The 12,286-nt window shown below is 32.1% G+C and overlaps 2 protein-coding genes across 2 annotated transcripts; both read right to left on the minus strand.

The window, feature by feature from the left end:
• Positions 1 to 419: 419 nt before the first annotated feature.
• On the minus strand, positions 420 to 3,595 carry LOC133192695 (uncharacterized). The gene is made up of 3 exons (XM_061328691.1): positions 1,715 to 3,595; positions 1,559 to 1,624; positions 420 to 558 (listed from the first exon to the last, which is right to left on the minus strand). Exons 1-3 carry the CDS (start codon positions 3,471 to 3,473, stop codon positions 440 to 442), a joined length of 1,944 nt encoding a protein of 647 aa, XP_061184675.1. The 5' UTR covers positions 3,474 to 3,595; the 3' UTR covers positions 420 to 439.
• A 1,903-nt stretch (positions 3,596 to 5,498) lies between these two features.
• On the minus strand, positions 5,499 to 6,581 carry LOC133192696 (serine protease inhibitor Cvsi-2-like). The gene is made up of 3 exons (XM_061328692.1): positions 6,450 to 6,581; positions 5,805 to 5,927; positions 5,499 to 5,605 (listed from the first exon to the last, which is right to left on the minus strand). Exons 1-3 carry the CDS (start codon positions 6,487 to 6,489, stop codon positions 5,517 to 5,519), a joined length of 252 nt encoding a protein of 83 aa, XP_061184676.1. The 5' UTR covers positions 6,490 to 6,581; the 3' UTR covers positions 5,499 to 5,516.
• Positions 6,582 to 12,286: the final 5,705 nt, after the last annotated feature.

The raw sequence follows: 12,286 nt of genomic DNA on the forward strand, positions 1-12,286 counted from the left end.
GTACGTAAGCAATATTGTGTTTGTGATCGAAAATAGATTTTTCTAGAATGTAAAACATAAGTAAAATCAAAACACTCCTGTAACAAGTGAAGTAAACAATGGAATAAAAATCTATATACTACAGTGTATTTGCTGTGTTGATTACGTGTAAATGCAAACGTGAATGTAAGCGTTAAATGATTTTCTAGGCAGAAAAAGAAAATATATTAAGCAAAAGGATATCCTGACATCTATATCGAATTAGTATCTTATTGATGCACATTGAATTAACAAGTGGGTTGGCAAAAAAAGCCTTCGACAAAAAAGTTTTTTAAAAATTGAAATGCTCAATGGTAAGCTTGGCAAAGGTTTTTCGATGTCATGCATAATTTAACAAATTAATGCAAAAGTTTAGCATTGCATTATATTTCTCCCACAGAAAAGCTTTCTGGAAAACAGATTAAGATGAATGAAACGGAGTGGTATGTATTTCTTTACAATGGCATAATCTGTTTATACACTGCCATTCAGTAAAACACAAGTTTGTATGTCGTCGACAGTCTCCGGGTGTTACACATCCTAGAGAAAGAGAAGAACAAAAATAAGAAAAATTGACCTTATTCCCTATCTACCTGTATTAAAATTATCGAGAACGTTGGATGCCTCTTTGTGAAACAGAAATGATTATGTATAAGTTAATGTCGAAATGCCCCTCTATTCCTTAAAAGTAATGGAGCTGAGATTCATTTCTTGTAAGGAATGGAGAGGTTCTTGGAAAGTAACCTATACGAAGAAATTGTACATAATATAAATCTGTTTTCTACATGTGATTTGCATCTCCATTCCCGAAAAAAGAATGGAACGCTCAAACAAAAGAAATACGCCTCAAGTGGGTTTAATAACTGATCTGAACTATTTTAATATAGAGGTAAACAGGGTCTGTTTTAAATATAATACATGTACGAGAAAGTGGACATTGTCATTAACTGTCTGCAAAAGGTACACATTTTATACATTCCTATTAGATATACATCTTTGTTTATGATAGGCATCAGGAACAATCTTACATTATGTGATTTTTCATAGGAAATCATCTAATTTTTTTTTATTATTATTTCTTTAAAAGGAATGGATTTAAACAAAAATCATTCCATTCCATGATGTTTTGGTAACCTCTTAATAATTAGTCACTTTAAATTGGGTGAAAATTGATAAAATTATTATCTTCTGAAATGTTTTCAACATAAAAATGTTACAATGTAATTGAGCTTTTAAATTTCGGATCATATTGAGGGTCAGGTCTGGAAAATGATACTTTATCGTAAAGTTTCGAATACTTTTCTTTACCGACCCCTGCTTTCAGACGCATGCAAGTTTAAAATATGACATGCTTTCGATTTATATAATTTGATCAACTACTTCAGAAAATTCGGCAAGCTTGTATTATGACATGATTTTAGTAGGAGTTGAAAGTCACAAAAAGGTAAGTTAACTTTTTTTGATTAGATTTGTTTTTCGGAATTTAGTATTGAATACAGTAAATAACATCAGCTGAATTAAACTCATGTTGAGTACTTACTGGCAGGTTCTGTAGTTGTTGGGATGGGTGTGGTTGTGGTTGGTGCTGGAGTACTAATTAGCAGATCTACATCAAATACATGCAAGTATAATTATAACATACATATATATCAAACAACACTGGTAGATTTTGAATTTATTAAAAAATTGAAATTACCTGGCTCAATGCCTCCAAAGTCTCCACATGTTGGAAAGTTGTCTGGAATCTTTGGTTGGTTTTCGAAGGATTCATTCAGAAGAACAGCAATTCCGTCTGCTACGAGTGGTAGCATTTGGTAAGCGATTGCCCACATTCCTGGGTTATCAGCCTTGATACGTGCTATGACGTAACCACCATACGGGAGTGTAACTGTGTCTTTCTGAGGAGGATTGACGAGATTCAAACCGGTATCATTTCCGTTTAACCAGTCTGGATTGCTCCATGCAGCACCATTACAGTTTTCATCTTCAGTAGTGTTTCCTCCACAGTTGATGTCGGAATTCTCAGAAATGTACTCCCCGGTAGTTTCATTATAATTTGCATATCCTACCTTTAAAACCTCGAAGGAATGACCATGCATATGAATTTGAACATCCCATCGCTTTTGCTTTCCCATGTTCAAGAACACAAAAAGAATCGTGTCGTTATAGTTTATATCAATTATATTGATGCATGTGCATTTATTGTTGTTCTTACATTCTGCTTTAGAACACAAACTTTTGATATTGTTGTAATGGGATTTTGCAGAGTTAGGGGGTAATAAGTATTTCATAGGACCAGCAACGGCAAAATTCAAGAAGTATTCGTGTATAGAACCTTCCGGAGAAGTTACATTGCCTATGTATGCTGTCGTAGAATCTACAGTTATACATTGAAGTTCTGGCTCCATGGGAAAAGACACGACTTGGCAATTTAAAACAGCACATTTTTCTGTCGATGTACATGGATTCCTCATAGAAGATACAGAGACAAACATTTCATCTGCGCCGGCATAGTGCAACACCGCTTCGGCAGGTATCGAGTTAATGACATTTTGTGCAACTCCGCGGATCATATAATTTCCAATATCGGCTTTGGCATTCAGGATAAAGTCAAATCTTTCTCCTGGGTGAACTATTACAGATTCTACAACAACCGGTGTGATTAAATGAGCATCAGAAGACACCATAGTCAAGGAGTGGTTGTCCACAGAAACTCTATAAGAGTACATAGAAGCTGCATTTATAACTCGAAATCTGTAGAGTTCGCCTTCATCTACTTCGAATACCTGTAATGGTGCTTCATTATGATTTCCTGTATCAGGGTTATGGTATCTTCCCTTGCCATTGATCAGAGAAGAATGAGCATTCCAGATAGAGTCAAAAGTTATAATTTTACTTATTTTGAGTTCCCCTACCTCAGAAGAGAGGAACTCTCTATTTGCATCATAGTCATGATTCCAATCCTGCAACTGTATAATGAATTCCTCCGAAACATTCTGCAAATGTGAAGGAGGATTGCGTTCTCGAACTACCAATGCCCCGTACAACCCTCTTCCCCTTTGTACACCTGACTGAGACCTGTACCAGTAAGTACCGCCTTGACCGACATTGAAAGTATATGTAAAGGATTGACCAGGATCAATAGGACACTGCGACGCAAAACCAGCTCCATCCATGCTAGGAGTACCTCTCTGTTCTATTCCATGCCAATGGATGAATACTGTTTCAGACATAAGGTTATTTTTTACGTGGACAACAAGAATCTGATCTTCATAAGCTATGATTGACGGGCCTGGTAAAGTGCCATTTGCTACAACAACTGCCATCTGCTTTTCATATCCATCTGCTGTGATAACTTCACTCACGTTAACAGGCACAGGAAGGATAGGGTCTGTGGTATATTTATAAAGAGAACCATTACTAGAGTATACGGCCTTTTCCTTCTCATGAAACATGGTCAGTTCTTCGGTAATCACCAAAGAGGTTTCGCAGATGTTCGCTTTCTCATCGCATTCAAACGAGGAAACCTCAACAAACAGGGATAATGCAAGGAGAAAAATCACTGCAGTCCTCACCATCTGTATTAAATCAAGAAACATTTAAAACTGGAAAGACTTATTTAAAAATCTAACATGGAATTTGTCCAGTCTTTTCAACACAGAAAAACCGGTCACAGTAGCCTAGTGGTAGGGCTCTCGGGAACCCAGGGTTCGATTCACGTTCGCCGCGCCGCGTCAAACTTAAGACGTAAACAAAGGTAGTGACTGTTCTTTCGCCAAGCGCCCTGCCCTAGAAGTGAAAGTCATGAGTCTTTCGGATGAGACCTTAAAAGCCGAGGAGCTGTGTCACAGTAGGCGTTGATACGATAAAGAACCCTCACTGCTCAATGGCCCTGAGGGCCGAATAAAGGTCTAAATTTGAAGCCCTTTACCGGCATACGGTTACGTTTCTATATAAGTGAAAAATTCTCGAATGGGACGTAAAATAACATACAATCAATCAATCAACACAGAAAAACTATAATTGGAAGACTATATTTTTCATGATCGAAATGAAAGTTTCCAACAACTGAGAAATTTTGAAATATATAAAACCCTAGCACTATGTCGATGTTTGACTGTTTGGTGCTGTTGTTTATTACTTGGAAGCTGCCAAATTTGGCAATTCTTCAAAAATATAGACCTGGATTTGAAATAATGACTAAAAAAAAACTTTGTCAATGCATAGGTTAGGATGCAAAATGAGTCACTTCAGCTATTATGAAATGAAAAATCAAGAGTGATTTATACCAATACTTAAATTGGTTTATAAATTTCAAAGGAACGTAGGACGATGCTCAGTTGACGGACGGAGAGAGACAATAGTAGATGCTTATCACCCAAGTAACGAATAGGCCAAGACTTGATATAATTAGTCGAGATATTACTGTTAAATTGTTGATGAATGAATAAAAAAATTTCCTTTTATGCAGTAAGTTTTCGTTCATGAATAAAAAACTTACCTTTAAATCATATGTACCAATTTTTCAAGAGGAGGTTCAAAATGTAAAGACGTACAAAACCAATGAGGGTGTTTATATATTACGCAAGATCCTTGTAATCAGACACCATTGCAAAGTTGCTAAGATTTTTGTTTCTATAAATATGATTTTTATCATTAAACTCCATGTCAGACAATTTTTTGGTGACATAGACAATTTTTTGATAGCAGAATTAACATTTGAACATTTTATTACGACTTCCTTTTATAAGCTTAATCAAAAGACATGAACTTGATAAGAGGTTATGGACAGAGGTTGTGTAGGAATTCTGTTTCACAAAATAATTTATTTTGATTAAATAATTTATTTTGATTTAATTTGCAGAAGTCAAATATGTTGTCCAAAACGGATTTTTTTTTCTATATTGCAATTTCGATTCTTTTCTGAATTGAATATCAATATACAGTAACCCTTTTAGTTGTTTGTCGGCAAAGCACTGTTTTATCCCCTGCATGCTTTTTTATAGTTTGTTGTCAGAAAGTCATAGATTTTTAGTTGCTTTTCTGTCAAATAGGTCTCTCTTGTTATCCGAAAGGGTTTTCTGTATAGTTCTTTTCAAAAAAAGTTTAGTTAGCCTTTGAGTAATTATAGCTTGGCTCTCTACAGCAAAGATTTGTTCAGTCTCTTTTCGGATATCTAGTTAGATATGCATTTATATCGTTTTAAAATTCCCTTTCTGAGTAATTAGTGCCTCAGCTGTTCTTTTTCCTAATTATTTTAATTTTTTTTATTTGCATTACTACTTAAAAGACTTATAAACCTTTATGGTTCATTCACTTTGTATCATTTAATCGTCTTAATCAACGAGTATGACCATTGCTTGCACTATGCTTTGGAGATTCAGAGGAAAAACATAAACAAATTATTATATGTATATTTTTAACTATTTTTAATACAGCAAATTTCTTCATGACGAAAGTAAATTCTCGAAAAAAATATATTTTACATAGGTATAAATTCATTTACAACGGCATTGTTCCTGAATGCACTCCCATTCCGTATAACATACTCCAGTGTGTCGTCTGCAGTCCCCGGGGGAAAGGCATCCTAAACAAGAGAAAATAGTGAAGAATTTTATATATATATTCACAAGTCTTCTGAGATATGATATCACACATATATTTATTTAAGATATCAGAAGGAATGATATATACCCGTACATATTGTAATACAACCATGGCCTTACAATATGTACAGGTAGTAATTCTGATATAGACGTCATTTATCTGGATTAATTTGTACTCACTGTATACGTCAGTAATTGGGGTACATGTACACAAGTTGTTCTGGCAAGTGAGGGTTGTGTGATGAATACACCCTACATCTATACATTGGTACTTGCTGACACATGCTTCTCCGGCAACAAGACCTAAACAGTATTAATAAATATGAGTATAAAGTTAATGAAAAGCATTTACTGAGTTTATATCATATACATATACGCGTATGTGTATAAAATGTCGCACATAAACTATAAAGAGCAATTGATTAGGGATCAATCACTGAATATCCAAGATTGTAAGTATATTGCCTAAAAGTTCACAGCTATTTAAAGGTGATGTACCAATTTTAGCTAAATGATCCAACGACATTGCAATGGAGAATTCTTTATCGTACCAGCCCCTATTGCAGTGCAGATGACACGTTCGCTGGCGACAGACATTTGACTTTACATGTACTGCCGAGCACTATTTTTATTAATGTCTTAAGTATAACTTGACCAAGATTCGCAGCTTTCCTAACCTTCATTGATGAAAAGGCCAAAGACTTCAAACAGTTGTTCCTTTAATGTCATTGCAAGCTTAAAACGAATCTATTGAAATTGCCTTTGCTGACATCCATACGAAAAAAAAAATCACAAAACTATTCAATAAAGGTAAATTTTACTTACCAATAAGGGAAAGTATGAGAGCAGCTTTTAAAATCTTCATGCTAACGTCGGTGGGAAAGAACAAAAGAATGGTAGAGGTTCAAATACTGTTTGACCCTGATTAAAAGTATCTTATCAAGTTTAATACAACCTGACTCTTTGACAAGTCAAGAGGTTTGATGACCAAATTGTTTCATAGCTTAGATACCAATTAATTTTGTGGTCAACGTTCGCATTTTCCCATTTTGAGACTTCATAACAAACGATAGTAAGTAAGTAGCAATCAGTAAGTATCCCAAAGATAACTTTACTTTGGTGTAATTTTTCATGTGAAGTGTATGATATTGTACATGTACATTGGTGTGATATCCTTTCTTTAAGATTAAAGATGACGAAACTACAATTAAGTGTCTTTGCAGTTGCCGTGCTTTTTGTTGGTAATGTATTCGAAACTAATTGCAACTTCTCAATAGATATAAGACTATAATAGAAATTCAGATTTAAGTAGCTTTTTTTTAGCTTGAAAGATAAACAGAATTTAATGTTTCAGGATTTCTGAAGTCAGAGGACTGTACAGTTACCAGCGGTTGTATAGACACAGTGTGTAACCACCAAACAAACTTAGAATGTGTTCATGGAATCTGTACCTGTTCACCACCACCCTACGATATACGTAAGTAAATTCTACCAAAACGTAAATTTTAGAACATAACTAAGTAAAGCTTCTAATGGATTATGTTTATGCTATACGCTTTTGAACTGTACAACAAACGTAAGCTAACTATCCTAAACAAAAGTTTTGTGTAATGCGTATATGCATTCTGTGACCTACGTAAGCATTCTGCGACAAAGTTAGGTAGAGATATAGTGAATTCTTTGAGCATATTCAGTGAATCCTTTTTTTTTTTTTTTTTTAAAAAAAAAACAAAACCCTCTTATTTTGATTTTATTCTTTAAAATCCTAATATCGTATCAATATTATCAATAAAAATTCAAAATGTTGGGTTTACACCTATAGTTGACATTGAAGGTGTCTGTGTGATCTGCAGTGATCAAAACTAACATGATATCGACGATGACACTGGACATTCAGTTCCTTTGTAATCTTTTTCGATTTTTTTATATTGCGCAAAGTAATTAATTTGATTTGCTGTATGTAATATAGTGAACCTGTATGACTTACTTTGAAGACGGAGATTAAAGTTTTATTTTAGAAAGTTTCTGTATACGTTCTGAATAATGATAAACGTAAAGGTCTTCGGATACCACCACAACAAAAGAATTTCAGGATAATGAAACTCTTTGCTCTTCTCTGTTTGCTGTGAAAGTAGGTCGGTCTAACCAGGTAAACTTGAAGAATTCCAAAATAACTGCGGATTTATGTATACACTTGCTATATTTACCATACAGGTGTCTAATTATGTCTAAATTTGGATCTTGATGTTAGGAAACACAATATGGAAGAAACAATCCAACATACTCATAAAATTTTCTCAAGTCTGGTCTAGATGTAGTGCATATTGACTTAAGAAGTTGCGAGAAAATTATGTCATAGTGAATAATTTAACCTCCTGATCTATTTCGCTTCTACAGCAATTTTGCAAATATATTATATTTCATTATTGAATGTGTTTCCTAATATTTTCACCATTATTAGTTTTAGGGACCTTATCTTTAGTTGTGTTTATAAATGTTATTATTTGCTACCACAATAAACACTTTTTTTCTTCCACTTTAAATTACATGTAATCAATTTGCTAATAAAATGTAATTCACCTCATATACTTTTGAAGGCATTCGTCAATGCACATGCTCCAACAATTGCATTAGAGTCATTTCTCAATTAATAAATCAAGGGAAGATTCCTTAGAAGTTCAACACGCATAAAATAAAAATTAAAATATCATCGATAGATGCAAGACAAATCACAATGTAAAATACCACCACACAAATTTTTTTAAACAAATTATTCTGACATATTAATTATTGATAAAAGTACTTCAAAAACAGTACAGATTATATACAACCTGTTGCTGTTGTGAAAAACTATATACAATGAATACAATAAAATGCATAATTTTGCAATGGTATCAGGAAAATATATCCTTTCCATACCTTAAAGAAACATGTAGGATTTTCTGTAGTTTTTCAATCAAAATTTATTGAATGAATTTATCGTCTTTGGAAGAAAGTTATCTCTAATGGGATCACACTATTTTTACAGGATGTCTGGACAAAGGCGACTGCGATAGGCACATATATGATTGCCCCACAGACTGGAGATGTATCAATCAGAAATGTAGATGTGGAAATTAAAATTTGGAAGGTAAATTTCTACAAATTAATTTCTATCTTCTTTCAAGAAAAACTCGAATTCAATATTTCATAGATGCTTTCCAGATGGAAGTGTTCAGTGATGATCATTTATACCGTATAAAATTGTATGAAAAGGAATTAATTTTTGTCTTTTCATATTACAGGTGTTGTATTGTTGGGAAATCTCTTCTCTCATCATTATGTCTGAAAGAATAAAGGAAAACGGTTTTTTCACTTCAGAATATTTTTTTTCAGCATTGTACCATGATGTATTCTTGTAGCTTTGTTATTTTAAACTCTTGACAAACAGAATTAAAAATAATCCTTAATGAGTAATGCTGAGTTGTTATAAAAATATATGTATCTTATTGATCTAAAACTATTTCTTGAAAATATCACACAATTATCAATACAATTACTTTTCTGTCCAGAGATGAAGCTATAATCCAAATTCTTTTATAGATCTATTCAGAGTTAAAATTTGCATGAGGTAAAAAAACATAAAATGATAACTATAGTTTTCTTAGACAAGCTTGGCTGACTCAACATAATGATGATGTGTCGGATTATAACAGTTCGTTAAGGTATTAAAGTTTATTGCATTGTTTAGTCCTAATACAAGGTGAAAATCCTTAAATGTGGAACAAGTTATGATGTAGCGAAGTATGGATTGCCCCACCTGCGTGATTTGTCTTTATATGTTGAAGCTTCTCCATCATATGATGAAACTTTGACATTGTATGCAGATATTTTTTCTAGTATACGAAGGAACTTCATCATTTTATATATTTTTTCTTAATGCGCTGATACATTATATGATGATATTATCACATTATAATTTTACACTTTGATATGATATGCTGATATTTTACATGCTATGCTGATACATGTACTTGTTAATTTATAATTAGTAGTCATTTTCTGATGAAATTAATTATATTTTGGTGAAAGGCAACAGAAAAAAATCATTTCAACGTGCATTGCAGAAACTTTGGTTGCAACAAGCTTATGGCAAAATAATTAGAAGAATGCCTGTTTTGTTTCATTAAATCACCAATTAAAGCACCAAGATATTCATTTTCCCCGAAAAATCACTTTCTCTTTTTGTAAGAGCGTTATTCTCCTATAGACGTTCTCTCTGCATGATAAATAAGCAATATCAGCGATTTGAATGTCATTCTCATAATTTTTTTTATCTCGATTTATGGAATATCACAATAAAGTGGTAATACGTTACGTATATATATATATATATATATATATATATATATATATATATATATATATATATATATATATATATGAAAAAAATTCACAACACCGAAATAAACTCTACCGGTTTCATTTTCAATCTTCAGGAGTTTGACAACATATTGCTTAGTTACACATAAATACAAAATCAATATTCTTACTGTGACGTCAAAAAGCGCTAATGTGAATTTACGCAATAGTAAATTTTTGACGTCACAGTAAGAATATTGATTTTGTATTTATGTGTAACTAAGCAATATGTTGTCAAACTCCTGAAGATTGAAAATGAAACCGGTAGAGTTTATTTCGGTGTTGTGATTTTTTTGTGATATACGACTACGTGTGTGGATTTATATTATATATATATATATATATATATATATATATATATATATATATATATATATATATATATATATATATATATATATATATATATATATATATATATATATATAAAAGAAATAATGTATCTTTTTTAAACATCTATCGGGATATAAATACGGGTTGGTCACGAGATCAAATTCCATAAAGCCCGAAGGGCTTTATGGTAAATTTGATCTCGTACCAACCCGTATTTATATCCGATAGATGTTTAAAAATGATACATTATTACTTATATTTACATTTATGACTTATTCATATTTTATATTTTCCTGATTATAATCTTTAACGCGTGAAATGTTTTATTTTTCAAACTTAACTGCACGTATTTGATCCATTGTTTGCGCGTCAACCCTTTATGACGTCACTGAGAAATTACGTCGAACGTTTATGACGCGAGGAACCTGTGTTTATACGGATATAGATACGCGTTGCTTTCAATAGTGTTATATAAGGGAAAACATTTGCAAATGTATATATATATATATATATATATATATATATATATATATATATATATATATATATATATATATATATATATATATATATATATATATATATATAATTTATATATGTATATCATAAGGTTAGCAATGAGATATAACTGTTTTCCATTAGACTGTCAACAAATACTGTATATTCAATGCATTTCTTAAATTTCAACAAAAGATGAAATTACAGCAATAATAACATTTGTGTTGATTAAATTTGCTCTGTTGAACAAAGAAACCTTGAATGTTGTAAAATCGACATCATAGTCAGCCCAGCATCTACAAGCAACAATAATACTCGAAATTATTCGACCAAAACTATGAAAAAATAAACTGTAAAAGTATACTCTTGTAATTTTTCGCTTAATATTCCATGTTTCTTGTAGCTTATCATTTGTTTTATTCTTATTTATCTCCAAGAAAAAATTATTCAGTTCTTCAGTATATATTATATGAAATCGATTTAAACGTAGAAAAAGTCGTCTTTCACGAGATAATCCGTTTATAACATAGTTTTCCCTTTCATCAGAAGACATGGTGATTTTTCAATAAATGAAACAACATGGTGAAGTCTTATAGAAAGGAAACAATCTCTCCTACATCTTTCAGAATGATCTCACGAAGTTATTTGTGGCATTTCCTTACGTTGATATTCTCTGTTGTTTCGGTGGATTTACAACTTACATGTAAGGCAATCCATATATGTATATATTTTTAGAATATTTACTAACTAACGGTTAACTAGGGCAGATATTCATTTTTATCTGTCAATTTTTCTTCAATGTGCAAAATTCTGTAAGATATGAAGTGCATATGATGAATATCTCATGAATTATTATTTTTATTTCAAACTTTTAGAGAACACAAAATTTAACAATTGAACTATCGGACAAATCTGATAAAAGAACAAAATTTTATTGATAAATTTATTAGAATTATTATTACTATTTAAATACACCCTTCTTCGCCACATTGAAGTTTGATCGCTCTTCGAAACTACCTTCCCCTATACCAAGCATGGACATGTTGAATCAATACTTTCAATTCAATTGAAGTGTAAGCCTTAGGGAATAATCGTTATTAGTTTATAATAAAGACACTTTGAATTAACTAAAAAAAGTGAGATCCAAGTTTTGAATTTCATAATTAAAAGGGACTCTATCGAACAGTGATCAATCTCATAAATTATATAAACAATTTATACAAAAAGTGAAAAGGACAAAAACGTGGATCCCTGGAAGTACTAGAGGTATGATCAGGTGCCTGGGAGGAATAAGTATCCCATGTTGACCACTCATACCAGCCGTGAGCCCTTTATATTGATCATGTAAGCAAAGTAATCCGTTGTCAAAAGTACTATCATGATATTATCAAGTCTCATGAAACATGTCATTTACAATTCGATTCAACTTA

The sequence above is a fragment of the Saccostrea echinata genome, unplaced genomic scaffold (assembly GCF_033153115.1).
Source record: "Saccostrea echinata isolate AGI-Se365-2 ecotype Australia unplaced genomic scaffold, CSIRO_AGI_Sech_v1 ptg000025l, whole genome shotgun sequence".
NCBI lineage: Eukaryota > Metazoa > Mollusca > Bivalvia > Ostreida > Ostreidae > Saccostrea > Saccostrea echinata.